Raw genomic sequence first — 15,198 nt, 5'->3', positions numbered from 1 at the left:
GATTGCATCCATAAATTGATTAAATTCTTCTTTAGAGAATGGTTGGGAAAGAATTTTCACAATAAATGGAAGAATATTATCCATATTTTAAAAAAGTGACAGAATTGCTAAATTTAGATTTTCTCATATATCAGTTTAATTTCTAAAATAATATCGTAAATGCATAAAATTTTATTCCACTCCTTCAAAATATATGAATTGTTTCCTTAAATTATAAGATTTGCATCCTTCTTAGATAAATTTCAATTTTGACATTGTGAATAATCACCAAAATTTTTAAAAGATTTCAAAAATGAGCTAACATCCAATTATAATTAAATTTCAGAAAAAGTAAAGAAATCTGAAAAAAATAGTAATGAAAAAACTCCTCTTAATAGTGCAGATCACTATTATATAACTTATAAAATTTTGACAATCATATGCCTCCTCGTACTTTTTCATTTTTCTCAGCCTCAGAGACTATCATATATCAAAAAGATGCTACGAATAAGCATGAATTTCTGAATCAATTTTTAAATTTACACTTTCCAAATTATTCAAAAAATTTAAGAAAGCACGTATGGAATTATTTAAAGCGTGCTTGCACAATTCAACTCAGAGATTGCGATAAAAACGTTTACACACAATATTATATTAGTCCTCCCTATAAATTTCACAAAATTGATTCATCCGGCACCGAACATTCATATTCAATCGTTTACAAATGCGAAGGAAGCTGCAATTACAAAATAAAAGTGACACTGTACCCAAATCAAATTCCAAAAATCGAACCTCTCAGTGGTGAGCATTCATGCACACCAAAAGGTACAGTTTTTAGAGATATTGAAGAAGAAACAAAAATTAGGGATCTAATGCAAATTACACGTGAACACCATTCAATACAACCGTTAACTTCAGAAGCGCAAATATTATCATATTTACTTTCTGAGGCAACAAAACTTGAAAGGCCTCCAAAAATACCAGAAAATTTACCACGCACATTATACAAAGAGTTTTATCCACATAATTTGGTTATTCCAGATTTTGTGGAACAAATTCTTTCAATTACCAAACAAAATTCCGAAAATTTTCTAAAATACATCGCGTTTTACCCAGAACCAATAATAATTTTCGGTTATGATCGTTCTGTCTCAATTTGTCACTCAGCAACAAAATTATTCTTGGACGGTACCTTTAAAATCGTCCCAAGACAGTTCGATGACAAGGGTCAACTCCTTACATTAATGGTGCTTGACCAAACAACGAATGAATACATTCCTGTTGTCCACATTCTTATGAAATCTCGGACAGCAGAAGCGTATACAACTGCATTTTCCGCATTAATTTCAATAATTGGGTTCAACAATTTCAAAACTGTTTACGTAGATTTTGAAATCGCACTTTACAAATCCATTAAATTATTTTGTCCAAACGCAAAGGTTACTGGCTGCTTATTTCATTATCGCCAAGCATTAATTCGCAAAATAAAAGAATTATACCCGAAACAAGAGATACCAAAAGAGATTTTTACACTTTACCAAATTTATTCCTCATTACCTTTCGTCGAAAAAGACTCATTTTATCAAATACTTAAATTAATCGATGAGTCATCCTCAGAAATTGCAAAGCCGTTCGTAAATTACTATAAAAAAGTATGGAAGAAAGATTATGAGTTCATTAACCAATTAGATTCAGAGGATGATATCTACACAAATAATGCTCTTGAATCCTTCCATTCTTTGCTTTCGAAAGAATTAGAAAATGCCCATCCTAGCCTCGAAATAATGATTGCAATCTTAATGAAAGTCGATAAACACTTGTTGGATAAACAATTACTCAGTACAAAACCAGCAAAACATCCTGTCAATTATACAAAGTCCACAGCAAATATTAAAAAAGCAATTACAAATTATTTATCCGAAACAAATCGAAATTCCAAGAAAAATCAAATCAAACTTAAAGAATTTCAACAGTATGGTATCATTACATCTCGCTCAAGTTTGATTTGGACTTAGGATGTGTAATGCGAATGCAAATTATTATTTTAATTTATAATTAAAATAGCCCAACTTGTAGTATAGTCTCTAGCAATGTACCTGTCACACTATGGTAGGCTTTAAACTTGATTTTAAAGAACAAGGCAAATAATCAGATTTTAAATAATGAGAATTTAATGTAGTGAACACTTATTTAAGTTCGTGAATGAATTTATATCCTTTAGTAAAATACAATTGAATAGGTTTACACTCAAAATATATGAGTTTTTATCTTCTAGATATTTTATCGATTTCAAAATTAAAGTCAAAATCGATGTTATAGTGTTTATAATAATTGGGATTTGTCTGATTGCATTATGACATTATTAGAATGTTTGAAATCGATTTCTTAAATTTCAAAATAATCATATGTATCAAAAATTTAACATGTGGTAAGATTGTTATATGATTATTTTTTCGGCTAATGATATGTAAACTAGTAACAGCATGTAGAATGAATAAGAATAAAAAGAAAATGAGAAATTATTTAGTAAAAATTGAATAAGAAAAAACTGAGAAGTATTCAAAAAATAATAAATTATAAAATATTAGTTTTATATAGTATATTAATATTTCACAATTTATTTTTGAATGTGTTTGAAATGAATTGAGAAGATTTTATATGAAAATGTATTTATGAAAATTGCAGAATGAGATTATTATAAAGAGTTAACAATAGGTAATATTAAAAAAATGGTGAAAGATGAAATAAGATATTAGATGAAGAAGAAAATAATAAAGAAATAAAAAAGATAAAGATTAAAAAAATAAATTTATGATAAAAAGAAAGTGATGGTTAAATGTAATGTACTGTGAAGTTGCGTTTAGAAATATTGAGAAAGGTGAAAGATAAAAGAATATGAAATTAATTGAAAATAAAATAGTAAAATTAAATAGGGAAGGCATTGTTTGCTTTAATATTATATGTAAAAGAGATATTGATATAATATTATTACTGAAAAATGCGAAAAGAGATTAAACAGAGTGAGAAATTTAAGTCAGGCTTTACCAAAATTTGATGAAGATGATTTGGAAAGTCCTTTGTCGGAAGATGACTAATTTATTATATTATTTTTTTTATTTTGGTTGAATTAAAGGTTATTTTTATATTCATTGGATTTTGTATAGAATTGTAATTATAGTTTGAATGGAAACAATAAAACATTATAGTGATATAAGACATCTGAGAAAAAAAAATTGTAATTTGACTATTTCAATATCATAAACGCATTTCTATTGTTATAAAAGTCTTAAGTGCTTGTGATCAGACAAATCTGTTTTTCAATAAGACATCTTAGAAAAAAAAATTGTAATTTGACTATTTCAATATCATAAACGCATTTCTATTGTTATAAAAGTCTTAAGTGCTTGTGATCAGACAAATCTGTTTTTCAATAAGACATTCTGATTCAAAACTTTAAATTATATCTCTACCTTTCCAAATCATCTTCATCAAATTTTGGTAAAGCCTGACTTAAATTTCTCACTCTGTTTAATCTCTTTTCGCATTTTTCAGCAATAATTTCAAGTTTGTTCTTCTGTATTTCCTTTTTTGGACGTATGATCCAACTATCGTCATCATCGCTATCAACATTATTCTTTTTGGGCATAGCAGGGTTGGAAATTTCTTTGAAATTTTGAACTTCTTCAACTTCTTTGTAAACGTCGCTTTCAGACGATATAGGTTCCTCGTATTGTCTGATTCAGATTTGTCTGTAGTACTTTTCTCGTTTGGAGCATTTGAAATTTTTTTATTTTCAAAAGTCTCGGATTCTGAACTTATTGGTGTCTCAAAAGATCCATCTGATAATTCTGGAATAGGATATGGACTCTTTTTACCTTTAGCCTTTACCTCGAAATCATCATCAGAATCATCTGAGAGAGGTTCATCTGTAACTTCTGAATTTGAACTGCTGTGGTCTGAATTTGAATGAGCCTTCTCAATTTTGCTTGTTTTGCGAGTAATTTTCGAAAATTTTTCACCAAGATCACCATTAGGCTTTTGTATGTTCTTTTTTCTTGTAAGACAACGATTACTTCTTTGTTTTGGAAATTTGGTTCGGTTAATTTTCGTGATTCCCTTTTGTTCGATTGAGAATAAATTCTCGGTGAGTAATGTTTTATCGAATTTGTAATTTGATGGATTTGCCATTGATTTGATCACTTGATTAACCACTTTATTCTGGTCATTTGGGATTTCATTGAGAATCTTCTCATCATTTTGAGAAAACTCACCTGTTTCTGGTGTAAAGTCGATTGAATTCTCGTTTACTTGATTTGACTGTTGAAATTCTTTAAGTTTGATTTGATTTTTCTTGGAATTTCGATTTGTTTCGGATAAATAATTTGTAATTGCTTTTTTAATATTTGCTGTGGACTTTGTATAATTGACAGGATGTTTTGCTGGTTTTGTACTGAGTAATTGTTTATCCAACAAGTGTTTATCGACTTTCATTAAGATTGCAATCATTATTTCGAGGCTAGGATGGGCATTTTCTAATTCTTTCGAAAGCAAAGAATGGAAGGATTCAAGAGCATTATTTGTGTAGATATCATCCTCTGAATCTAATTGGTTAATGAACTCATAATCTTTCTTCCATACTTTTTTATAGTAATTTACGAACGGCTTTGCAATTTCTGAGGATGACTCATCGATTAATTTAAGTATTTGATAAAATGAGTCTTTTTCGACGAAAGGTAATGAGGAATAAATTTGGTAAAGTGTAAAAATCTCTTTTGGTATCTCTTGTTTCGGGTATAATTCTTTTATTTTGCGAATTAATGCTTGGCGATAATGAAATAAGCAGCCAGTAACCTTTGCGTTTGGACAAAATAATTTAATGGATTTGTAAAGTGCGATTTCAAAATCTACGTAAACAGTTTTGAAATTGTTGAACCCAATTATTGAAATTAATGCGGAAAATGCGGTTGTATACGCTTCTGCTGTCCGAGATTTCATAAGAATGTGGACAACAGGAATGTATTCATTCGTTGTTTGGTCAAGCACCATTAATGTAAGGAGTTGACCCTTGTCATCGAACTGTCTTGGGACGATTTTAAAGGTACCGTCCAAGAATAATTTTGTTGCTGAGTGACAAATTGAGACAGAACGATCATAACCGAAAATTATTATTGGTTCTGGGTAAAACGCGATGTATTTTAGAAAATTTTCGGAATTTTGTTTGGTAATTGAAAGAATTTGTTCCACAAAATCTGGAATAACCAAATTATGTGGATAAAACTCTTTGTATAATGTGCGTGTGTAAATTTTCTGGTATTTTTGGAGGCCTTTCAAGTTTTGTTGCCTCAGAAAGTAAATATGATAATATTTGCGCTTCTGAAGTTAACGGTTGTATTGAATGGTGTTCACGTGTAATTTGCATTAGATCCCTAATTTTTGTTTCTTCTTCAATATCTCTAAAAACTGTACCTTTTGGTGTGCATGAATGCTCACCACTGAGAGGTTCGATTTTTGGAATTTGATTTGGGTACAGTGTCACTTTTATTTTGTAATTGCAGCTTCCTTCGCATTTGTAAACGATTGAATATGAATGTTCGGTGCCGGATGAATCAATTTTGTGAAATTTATAGGGAGGACTAATATAATATTGTGTGTAAACGTTTTTATCGCAATCTCTGAGTTGAATTGTGCAAGCACGCTTTAAATAATTCCATACGTGCTTTCTTAAATTTTTTGAATAATTTGGAAAGTGTAAATTTAAAAATTGATTCAGAAATTCATGCTTATTCGTAGCATCTTTTTGATATATGATAGTCTCTGAGGCTGAGAAAAATGAAAAAGTACGAGGAGGCATATGATTGTCAAAATTTTATAAGTTATATAATAGTGATCTGCACTATTAAGAGGAGTTTTTTCATTACTATTTTTTTCAGATTTCTTTACTTTTTCTGAAATTTAATTATAATTGGATGTTATACTTCAATTCCTTAGTTGATAATAAAAGAACATAATATATGATCTTTGTTTCATTATTTAATTTTGTTCTATTTCCTTTATTTGACGAGAAAAATGAAAATTGTTTTCGAACAACTCCAAAAAAATTAGAGAAAACCGAATTTGTCTTGAAAAATTAATGATATTAAGCTCATTTTTGAAATCTTTTAAAAATTTTGGTGATTATTCACAATGTCAAAATTGAAATTTATCTAAGAAGGATGCAAATCTCATAATTTAAGGAAACAATTCATATATTTTGAAGGAGTGGAATAAAATTTTATGCATTTACGATATTATTTTAGAAATTAAACTGATATATGAGAAAATCTAAATTTAGCAATTCTGTCACTTTTTTAAAATATGGATAATATTCTTCCATTTATTGTGAAAATTCTTTCCCAACCATTCTCTAAAGAAGAATTTAATCAATTTATGGATGCAATCTGGGAGATTAAAGAAGATCAAACTGCTGAGGTCTTATTTCATATATGCAATCAGTTTTCATATCTTCAATTTTTAATAATCTACCATCAAGTTATATTCAAACCGATAATGAATTCGAATTCATTGGATTTTTATGCAATGATCAAAGAATTCTAGACGAATTTATAAATTCCTCATTTCTCAATAACTTTTCGTTTAATTTATTCTACAAAATTTGACACTAATATTCAGAATGGAATAATTCAATCGTTTAATTCACAAATAAAAGAAGAATCAGACAAATTCAAAATAATAAATCTAATTATTAACGAAATACCAAAAATATCCGAAATACTATTATCATTTATAAATACACACAGGGAGTTTTTGCTTCCATCAAGAGCTGCGGAAATTTTTATAAACGTTATTTCAAATCTTAGTGATGAGACAAGTTACAATGAAGAAAACGTTATAATATTTACAATATGTACGAGAGAATGTGACAAATTACTAATTGAAAATGAAAAATCAATACAAGAAATATTTTCAAACAAACAGGCAATATCAAAGAAAATTCATTTAATGGTTATACGATTCTCAGGTCAGATTACAAAACGGTTATTTTAGAGCGCCTTTTCGCGGAATTTGGAAATACAAATGCAGATTTGTTAGCTAATCTAATACTCACGAATTGCATTTGGAAAAGCGATATTCTGCAATACGTTTTGGAAAACTTTGAGCCATCTCAAGTAAGAAATAAATTACTTTTATTCAGAATTTCCAATAAATTCTCAGTTTCAATGCACACATTAAGTATCCATCGTTTTGTAAACAAGATACTCGAGATTTCAATCAAGATTTACTTTACAGACGAAAGTTTGCAAAACGAAAGATTAGAATTCGTTATCAAAACAATTTTAGATACAAAAGAAGAATATTTAGAATACGTACCAAAAGAACTAATTGAAAGATTAAAAATTACAGCAATGAAGATGAAATAAGCAAATTATAATGATATAATTTTTTAATATGAATAAATATTTGAGTATATATTCAAACGATTTTTAAATAATGTTTCTATCAAATGTGTAGTGATTCCGTCCCGATTAAAAATTGAGTACTTTCATCCCGATTTATCGGGATAAAATTGAATACTTTTATCCCGATTTCCCGATCAATTACGATGCCGCCTGGACACATGTCTTAATTGCTTGTGATCAGACAAATCTGTTTTTCAATAAGACATCTGAGAAAAAAAATTGTAATTTGACTATTTCAATATCATAAACACATTTCTATTGTTATAAAAGTCTTAAGTGCTTGTGATCAGACAAATCTGTTTTTCAATAAGACATCTGAGAAAAAAAAATGTAATTTGACTATTTCAATATCATAAACACATTTCTATTGTTATAAAAGTCTTAAGTGCTTGTGATCAGACAAATCTGTTTTTCAATAAGACATCTGAGAAAAAAAAATTGTAATTTGACTATTTCAATATCATAAACGCATTTCTATTGTTATAAAAGTCTTAAGTGCTTGTGATCAGACAAATCTGTTTTTCAATAAGACATCTGAGAAAAAAAATTGTAATTTGACTATTTCAATATCATAAACACATTTCTATTGTTATAAAAGTCTTAAGTGCTTGTGATCAGACAAATCTGTTTTTCAATAAGACATCTGAGAAAAAAAAATGTAATTTGACTATTTCAATATCATAAACACATTTCTATTGTTATAAAAGTCTTAAGTGCTTGTGATCAGACAAATCTGTTTTTCAATAAGACATCTTAGAAAAAAAAATTGTAATTTGACTATTTCAATATCATAAACACATTTCTATTGTTATAAAAGTCTTAAGTGCTTGTGATCAGACAAATCTGTTTTTCAATAAGACATCTTAGAAAAAAAATTGTAATTTGACTATTTCAGAAGATGTATGTGTATGTCCAACGGCACTTTTCCTGTTTAAGGTTTCTTGTAAGTTTGTAATATTTGCAATGGTATGTGTATGTCCAACGTCACTTTTCCTGTTTAAAGTTAGTTGTAAGTTTGTAATATTTGCAATGGTATGTGTATGTCCAACGTCACTTTTCCTGTTTAAAGTTAGTTGTAAGTTTGTAATATTTGCAATGGTATGTGTATGTCCAACGTCACTTTTCCTGTTTAAGGTTTCTTGTAAGTTTGTAATATCAGATATAGAATGTGTATGAGTCTTATCTGCTTTTGTCTCTAATGTTTCCTTAAGACTTGGTATTTGGTTAATATAATGTATATGAGTCTTTTTAGAATATTCGTTTTCAGCTCTTGTCACTTCACTTGACATTTTATTGTCAACATATGTTTTGTCTGCTAGTTCAGGATGAGTATGTTCTTTTGTTGCATAAGCATTGTTAGCTCTTTCTTCTTCTTTTGCTATTGCATCGTCTACATATTCTTTGTCAGCTTTGTTGTCAACATCTGCTTTCAAAAGAAGTTCATTTATAGGTTTCTCGTTTAAAGTTCCTTTTGTTGGATTTATACAGACAGTATTGTTCTTATTGTCTTGAAATAGAAACTCATCTGTTATAGGGTTAATGTCAGTTTTAAGTCACCCCCTTTCAATGACTCAGATATCTTAGAATAGTTTGAAAAGTTTGTTGTGTTCTTATTTAGAGCTTGCATAATGAGTTGCCGGTTGTGTTGTATTTCTCTCATAGACGCTGTTTCATTTGACATTTTTATTATAGATAAAATATGCTTCCAATAGAAAAAGAAAATTCTAGAGTTGCTACAACTAAACCATTAGATGAACTTTTTACTAATGTCGGTCAAAAGTTTGAGACAGATACCGTAAAGCATGAAGGCTATCGTTTTGACTACCCATTAAGATGGTTAAGAGACCCATCTGTCACAAAAGCTATTGGCTTTCGAAGAATAAAGTTTGTGTCTGTAGAAGATAAAAGTTTTCCATTTATTGTAAGGTTCATATAGATTATACATCTGAAGGGCAACGAAAAATGTGGGAAGAAATTGAGCTAATACAAGTTGACCTCTCATCTTCTCTACAGACTGCATTAAAAAATATAGAAGATAAAATAAATTCATGTTATGCAAAATATGCTGATGAATATGCGAATACCGATAGCACACTTTATGTGAGAATTGTATATGACAAACAAAATTCACAAGTGTCATTTCAAATCTACGAAGACAATCCAAATAAAGACGAACAAATATATACAGAATTCACTGCAATGTCATGGTATTATTTGCAAAGAATGTTAAATCAGAAAGTTGAACCTCCTTTAGCAAATATCTACAGTCGATATGCAAGAGATGAACCATATTTATTTAAAGATGTTTTCGACCCAGATGCTATTATTGTTCATGCTTCATTTTCTGGCGCCCAAAACTCTTTCTTATGCTTGGCAAATGACTTTTACGAAAAACCTACAAAGTTATACGAACCACCAAGTGGAAGTATTTCAGACTTTCAAGTATGGTTTACTACAGATGGAAGAAAAAGAATAATTCCATTATACCATGTGTTTTACTTAGAACTTAGTTTCATATACAACTACTATCGAACGATAAAAATATAACTTTTTAATATACCGGTTGTGGTTGCCAACTTGACTGTGGTGCAGGTTCAGGCTGTTGTATTACAGGAGCTTGTTCTTCTGGTTCAGGGTCTTTAGGTATAATACCAACAAACTGACCTACTCTTTTACCAGTTAGTATACAAGTCTTGGGTATGGTGGCACTGCGTTCCACCTTACCCAATACTTGTGAATTTGACACTTTACAAAACCGTTAACGTATATTTTACAACATGAACGCAAAAACTAACTTAACCTTAAATATTTACAAAGCCGCCAACAATTTCACCTCACTATCGTTCTCACTAACAACTTCACTAATGTTCTCATAAATTTTCCTCAATATCTTCATCATCAGTGTTAACCCTATTGTAGTCATACTTGAAGCCATAAACTTTCTCTAACTTCTTAACGTACAATTTACATAACTTACCTTCGTCATCGTATGGTTTAATGATATAACTATTTCTATCTTTATAAACAGTCAATGAAAAGTCAACTGGTCTCGGATGTATTTGAAAGAACATGTTATGCTCAGGAAGGAAGAATAAATGTTTAAATGTATGTTTGTTATATGTTTTGATTTGTATGAGTTGCTTTTGTTCTGTCATTACATCCAAATAAAAAAAATAATTTTAAAAAATAAAATAAAAAATAAATGATATCACCACCCTCACACGTATGAAAACATAGCACAAAAATAAATTTAGGTGAAGTGGTGAGATCTAACCCGATTTCTAACCCGATTTTAACCTCATTTCTACCCTGTTGAATTCATTGCTTTATTCTCACTTCGTCTTTCTCCAACTCTTCTAACTTCTTCTTAAGTTCAGCAATGTTGTCCTCATGAAGTTTAATCTTTCTCAAAATTCCTTCTTTATCTAATGGTTGCTTTATCTTTCTAAACTGAACTCTACCATCCTTCATAGTATGAATGTAAAAACCTTCTGGAATAATTCCTGATTTAATGTATTCTACCAAAAACTTTTGTTTCATTGCTTCAGTGACTTTAGTCGTCATTTCAATCAAATAAAAATTTTAATATTAAATAAAAATAACGTTATTTTTTCAGTAAGGAAACGCAGGAGTTTTACGATTTATTTGAGGAGTAGGTTCTGGTTTAAATGTTGGAGTCGGTTTTGGAGTTGACTTTTGAACAGGAGTTTGTAATTCCATAGGTTCAGGAGTCATTGAAGGTGTTGTTTGTGAAGGCGTTGGTTTTGGCGATGGTGTCGGAGTTTGTTTAACTTCAGCTACTTCAGTATTATTTACAACATTTGCTTTATTTCTTTTCAACATCATTACTGCTCCTGCTGTAGCTAGCAAACCTAGTGGGAGACCATATTTTATATAAGGACTTGACCAAATGCTATTTTTGACAGGAGCTGGTGGAACACCTAACCTTGGTGAGACTGCTCTTTGCCATTGTGCAGCTCGTAAGAAATATTCAATAGGTGCTCCATAATCGTTTGGTAAAGTTTGTTTCATAGATGGTGAAGGTTCACGAGAGCTTGATGAAGAACTCATTTATAAGCTTTAAAAATAAACGTTCATCCTTTATTCCTCACTGTCGTCAGTTGCTAAGTTATAGTGTCAATCTTATTATTGGTATGCCTGACTGTCTTACTGAATGCAAAGCAACAATCCCTCATAAATCCAATAAGTGGCTTTGGTACGTTTTCAGTTGCTAGTTCAATAGGTCCTTTAACAGACAATTTGTATGTTATTGGAGCAGTAGATGTTTGACCTTGCTGGAAGCAAAAGTCCACTTCTGTTGGAAAACCACATAAGAAATGTGTGTTGTCATAGCTATCCCATTTATGTTCCACACTACCATCATCCACCAATGACCTCATAACATCTTCATTAAATCCAATCATATCATTGTTTGTATTGCAAGCGTTCGCAACCATTTCATAAAATACAGGTCCATATGATTTTTCAGGTTCTGCAGGCATATTTCCATAAGCTCCCATGGAAAGCTGAAGATATTTAAACTTAGGGTTCTCAAAATTAACATAATAGTTGTCTTTCTTTCTAAATAGTGCCCAAATACTTTTAACATTAATAGGCGTATAAGCTGCTGTAAATGTTGCACTTGAACTATCTGTATTCTTTGAGAATGAACCGTCCATAGGAATCCAATCCATAACTTTAACAGGAAAACATAAAGCCTCGTTTGTATAATGTTCTACAAGTTCTGTATAAATGTTAGGGTCTAAAGAGAATGACTTTGGATGAATGAAACATTCATTAAAATCCATCTTTGTTCGAAATAGTTGCTGGGTTACAGTTGTAATAGTAACTGTTCCACTAGCTTCTATTGCCTTCGTTATCATAGTGAATGGTTCATTCCATGGAACAAATTTATTTGTCGGTGGATTTGAATCTGAAGCAAATGCAACTTTAAGAGTTGGATTGAAAGCAATGATATCATTTACAGATATAGATGTGCATTGTAATGCGTCGCTACTGAACTTTACTTTAAGCTGAATGTTACCAGCAAATGCAGGAATAAATCTTATAGCTTCTAATGGTAAAAACTTTCTAACAGGAATTCTTAAACGAAGCTTAAAATCAAATGATTTTCCTGCTGTAATTGGACCACTAACAATTTGTCCTGTTCTGCATGTTCCCGAATGACTCCATACATCTTCATGTCGAGTCTTTGAGAAAACATCTACTTTCTTTATTTGTTCGGTAGTTTGTGAGTTTGAAGTTATATATGCTTCTTCTCGTGCGTTGTCTTGAGAATATACGATACGACCATTTGCAAGGATTTGATATCCAGCAACTGCATAGAAAGCGTCATCGAAACCAATCCAAAATCCTGGTGGGTTTGTTTTATTGGAACCTGAACCAATTTCTTTATCTGCAATAAATTGACCTTCCATTTTATACGTAATGAATGTATTGTAAAGGTCCAACATATTTTCACCAGGAGGTGAGAGATTGAATGTTACCCATGTGTTATCTTTAGCAGTTCCAGGTTGTGATGGAATCTTTGCGTCAGAATATTTTCTATTAGTGTCACCAATTTGAACTGCATTGTCTATGATATCGAAATATGAGCGAATCTGATGAATATGCTCTGCTGGAGTAAATTCGTTTAACTGTTCGTTCTGCATGTATTTACTTCGGATAAAAATATCTATTTACTTCATTATTCTCACTCTTCTTCTTGGCATTCGTGGTGGAAGTTGTTTCTTGACATTTTCAATGAACTGTACATTCTCTTTTGTCTCAACTTCTTTCACTGGTGGGTCAGGGTTCTTTGACTCGGTTTGCTTTTCAATGAAATTCACGAACTTTGCAATAAGCTCTTGGTTCGTTATTGAAAGAACATCTGGCTTCTTTTCTTCTTGTTCTATTGACTTTTCAGTTTGAATAGAAGGTTTTATATGGGCTTCGCCCTCGGTGCCATACACCTTAATGTTGTCGCTCTCTGCATTCGCTAATGGAACCTTTCTTTTTCTTACGTATATTTTACCATCTTTACTCTGACTTACATAATAGAAAGGATGTTGTATTCCTCTTGCGTCATTTAATATAATAGACTCTCGCTCTGATTTTGACAAGCTCATTTTACATCGGTTAAAGTTTTAATTTTATTTTTTATCTGCAGTCAAATGACTCAGACAAGTCATATGGACAAGACCCAAGGGGTCATAGATGTTGAAGCATTGAAGAAAGAAATTCGCGAGCAAATTTTATCCGAACTGAAGGAACAAAAACAAGAACAAAAGCCAGAGAGACCAAAGAGAAAACTTAGTGAAAAACAACTTGCTGCATTAGCTGCTGGAAGACAAAAGAACCCACGTTTGCTGGCGAAGAAAGCTAGAGAAGAAGCTGAAGCAAAAGCTAAAGAAGCTGAAGCAAAGAAAGAGTAAATGGTTTATTTTTATCCGAATTAAATGTATAGACAAATACCTTTATCTGTTGCGTTCAGTAGTGAAAACCCTGACGTCAAAATAAAGGGGAACAGAGTAACGTTTAAGTTTCCAACAGACTGGATTGTGAACATAAATGAAGAGAAGTACATTGGCATAACATCTATGTATATAACACGTGCATTTAGGAAAGTTGACTTTATACTTCAAGTCGAGATAGAAAATGACGAACAGTCTTTAAGTGTCCAAAACATTCACATATACAAATACTTTAAAGACGATACAACTTTACAAGAATGTATGATTTCCTTCAATGAAATGTTCGAGAAAAAGTTCAACATTGAAGTACAAACTTTACAGCCTTTACGTGAGTTTTTTGCACAACTGAAAGAAGAAGGTAGTCAGCCACAACTTATAGACTTTCATTATGAATTTAATGAAAATGAAGATGGAACACATGACTGTCAGTTTGTTATATATTCACCATTCAATGAAGTAGCTAAAGAGAAAGAAAATCCATTACGTATAAGATTTCAAATCTCTGAACCAAGTGATGATTTCAAGAATGTTTTCAATTATGATGCAATGCTTCCGAGGAAAAATGAATTTTCAAAGATTGTAACACCTGGCATTTGGGATAGAAAGCAAGCTATATTATATTCAAACTTAAGTAAGGGAGTTGAAAATGAGTTCATTGGTCATACAAGAACTTCACCACTTCCTAACCCTAAATACTATAAATTAACTGGCTTCAATCGTGAGTTTTGGATAGACATGTTCTCCACTCATGACCATAACTGCCCAGTGTTCTTACCTCCAGACCATAAGGACTGTCTCTACATTGAAGCACAACTCTTAAACTCTACCATCGCAGTATTGTAAAATCTACGCTAGCTTTATTTTTATCACGAATGACCTCATTTCTGACAAAAATAAATGACCTCATTCATGACCTCATTCATGACCTCATTGCTGACAAAAATAAATGACCTCAGAACTTCAACTTACGAATAAAGCTTGTTTTAGTCGTTATTGAGAAGTTAAACTTTTCAGCAAAGCAAGGACTAGAAGACTTACATAAGTCAAATCCAATCTCTTGACCGTCATAAAGTGCTTTATATAACTTCATAACACTGAACTCAGAGTCTTTGTCAAATTTTCCTTGCGGAACCATTAAACCTTTATCTTCATCATAGAAACACTGAACAGAGTCAGGAAACATTTCATTAGCGGTTAAAGCAATAACATCTTGCTTCACGCCTTTCATTCTGCAGTGAAATGCAACTTCATTTAAATCGTTAGTGAGTAAGTCTATGTAGGTCTTCTTT

The 15,198-nt window shown here is 30.9% G+C and overlaps 10 protein-coding genes and 1 pseudogene across 11 annotated transcripts, besides 12 other annotated features; 6 read left to right on the top strand and 5 right to left on the bottom strand.

Moving 5' to 3' along the window:
• Positions 1 to 419: 419 nt before the first annotated feature.
• TVAGG3_0875660 (MULE transposase domain-containing protein) lies at positions 420 to 1,994 on the top strand (the record flags this gene model as incomplete). Its single annotated transcript, XM_001295735.1, has 1 exon — positions 420 to 1,994. One exon carries the CDS (start codon positions 420 to 422, stop codon positions 1,992 to 1,994), a length of 1,575 nt encoding a protein of 524 aa, XP_001295736.1.
• Positions 420 to 2,099: a mobile genetic element.
• Positions 1,161 to 1,994: a mobile genetic element.
• Positions 2,100 to 2,963: 864 nt separating the features above from the next.
• Positions 2,964 to 3,418: a mobile genetic element.
• Positions 3,419 to 3,449: 31 nt separating this feature from the next.
• Positions 3,450 to 7,443: a mobile genetic element.
• TVAGG3_0875620 (MULE transposase domain-containing protein) lies at positions 4,284 to 5,088 on the bottom strand (the record flags this gene model as incomplete). Its single annotated transcript, XM_051250239.1, has 1 exon — positions 4,284 to 5,088. A coding segment is annotated over one exon (805 nt), but the record flags the coding sequence as incomplete, so codon positions are not given.
• Positions 6,979 to 7,397, top strand: TVAGG3_0875610 (annotated as a pseudogene). Its single transcript has one exon. A coding segment is annotated over exon 1 (419 nt).
• Positions 7,444 to 7,600: 157 nt separating the features above from the next.
• Positions 7,601 to 7,658: a mobile genetic element.
• A 51-nt stretch (positions 7,659 to 7,709) lies between these two features.
• Positions 7,710 to 7,767: a mobile genetic element.
• A 51-nt stretch (positions 7,768 to 7,818) lies between these two features.
• Positions 7,819 to 7,877: a mobile genetic element.
• Positions 7,878 to 7,928: 51 nt separating this feature from the next.
• Positions 7,929 to 7,986: a mobile genetic element.
• A 51-nt stretch (positions 7,987 to 8,037) lies between these two features.
• Positions 8,038 to 8,095: a mobile genetic element.
• Positions 8,096 to 8,146: 51 nt separating this feature from the next.
• Positions 8,147 to 8,205: a mobile genetic element.
• Positions 8,206 to 8,256: 51 nt separating this feature from the next.
• Positions 8,257 to 8,314: a mobile genetic element.
• An 821-nt stretch (positions 8,315 to 9,135) lies between these two features.
• TVAGG3_0875520 (uncharacterized protein) lies at positions 9,136 to 9,361 on the top strand (the record flags this gene model as incomplete). The annotated part of the gene is made up of 1 exon (XM_051250238.1): positions 9,136 to 9,361. A coding segment is annotated over one exon (226 nt), but the record flags the coding sequence as incomplete, so codon positions are not given.
• A 37-nt stretch (positions 9,362 to 9,398) lies between these two features.
• TVAGG3_0875510 (uncharacterized protein) lies at positions 9,399 to 9,983 on the top strand (the record flags this gene model as incomplete). The annotated part of the gene is made up of 1 exon (XM_051250237.1): positions 9,399 to 9,983. One exon carries the CDS (start codon positions 9,399 to 9,401, stop codon positions 9,981 to 9,983), a length of 585 nt encoding a protein of 194 aa, XP_051085712.1.
• A 130-nt stretch (positions 9,984 to 10,113) lies between these two features.
• Positions 10,114 to 15,198: part of a mobile genetic element that runs on past the window's edge.
• TVAGG3_0875500 (uncharacterized protein) lies at positions 11,049 to 11,219 on the bottom strand (the record flags this gene model as incomplete). Its single annotated transcript, XM_051250236.1, has 1 exon — positions 11,049 to 11,219. A coding segment is annotated over one exon (171 nt), but the record flags the coding sequence as incomplete, so codon positions are not given.
• On the bottom strand, positions 11,223 to 11,507 carry TVAGG3_0875490 (uncharacterized protein; the record flags this gene model as incomplete). Its single annotated transcript, XM_051250235.1, has 1 exon — positions 11,223 to 11,507. A coding segment is annotated over one exon (285 nt), but the record flags the coding sequence as incomplete, so codon positions are not given.
• On the bottom strand, positions 12,575 to 13,108 carry TVAGG3_0875480 (uncharacterized protein; the record flags this gene model as incomplete). Its single annotated transcript, XM_051250234.1, has 1 exon — positions 12,575 to 13,108. A coding segment is annotated over one exon (534 nt), but the record flags the coding sequence as incomplete, so codon positions are not given.
• Positions 13,136 to 13,564, bottom strand: TVAGG3_0875470 (uncharacterized protein; the record flags this gene model as incomplete). Its single annotated transcript, XM_051250233.1, has 1 exon — positions 13,136 to 13,564. The coding sequence occupies one exon, from the start codon at positions 13,562 to 13,564 to the stop codon at positions 13,136 to 13,138; it is 429 nt and encodes a 142-aa protein (XP_051085708.1).
• TVAGG3_0875460 (uncharacterized protein) lies at positions 13,610 to 13,870 on the top strand (the record flags this gene model as incomplete). The annotated part of the gene is made up of 1 exon (XM_051250232.1): positions 13,610 to 13,870. The coding sequence occupies one exon, from the start codon at positions 13,610 to 13,612 to the stop codon at positions 13,868 to 13,870; it is 261 nt and encodes an 86-aa protein (XP_051085707.1).
• Positions 14,036 to 14,752, top strand: TVAGG3_0875450 (uncharacterized protein; the record flags this gene model as incomplete). The annotated part of the gene is made up of 1 exon (XM_051250231.1): positions 14,036 to 14,752. One exon carries the CDS (start codon positions 14,036 to 14,038, stop codon positions 14,750 to 14,752), a length of 717 nt encoding a protein of 238 aa, XP_051085706.1.

The sequence above is a fragment of the Trichomonas vaginalis genome, chromosome VI (assembly GCF_026262505.1).
Source record: "Trichomonas vaginalis G3 chromosome VI, whole genome shotgun sequence".
Taxonomy (NCBI): Eukaryota; Parabasalia; order Trichomonadida; family Trichomonadidae; genus Trichomonas; species Trichomonas vaginalis.
This window is presented reverse-complemented; position numbering and strand designations above follow the sequence as displayed.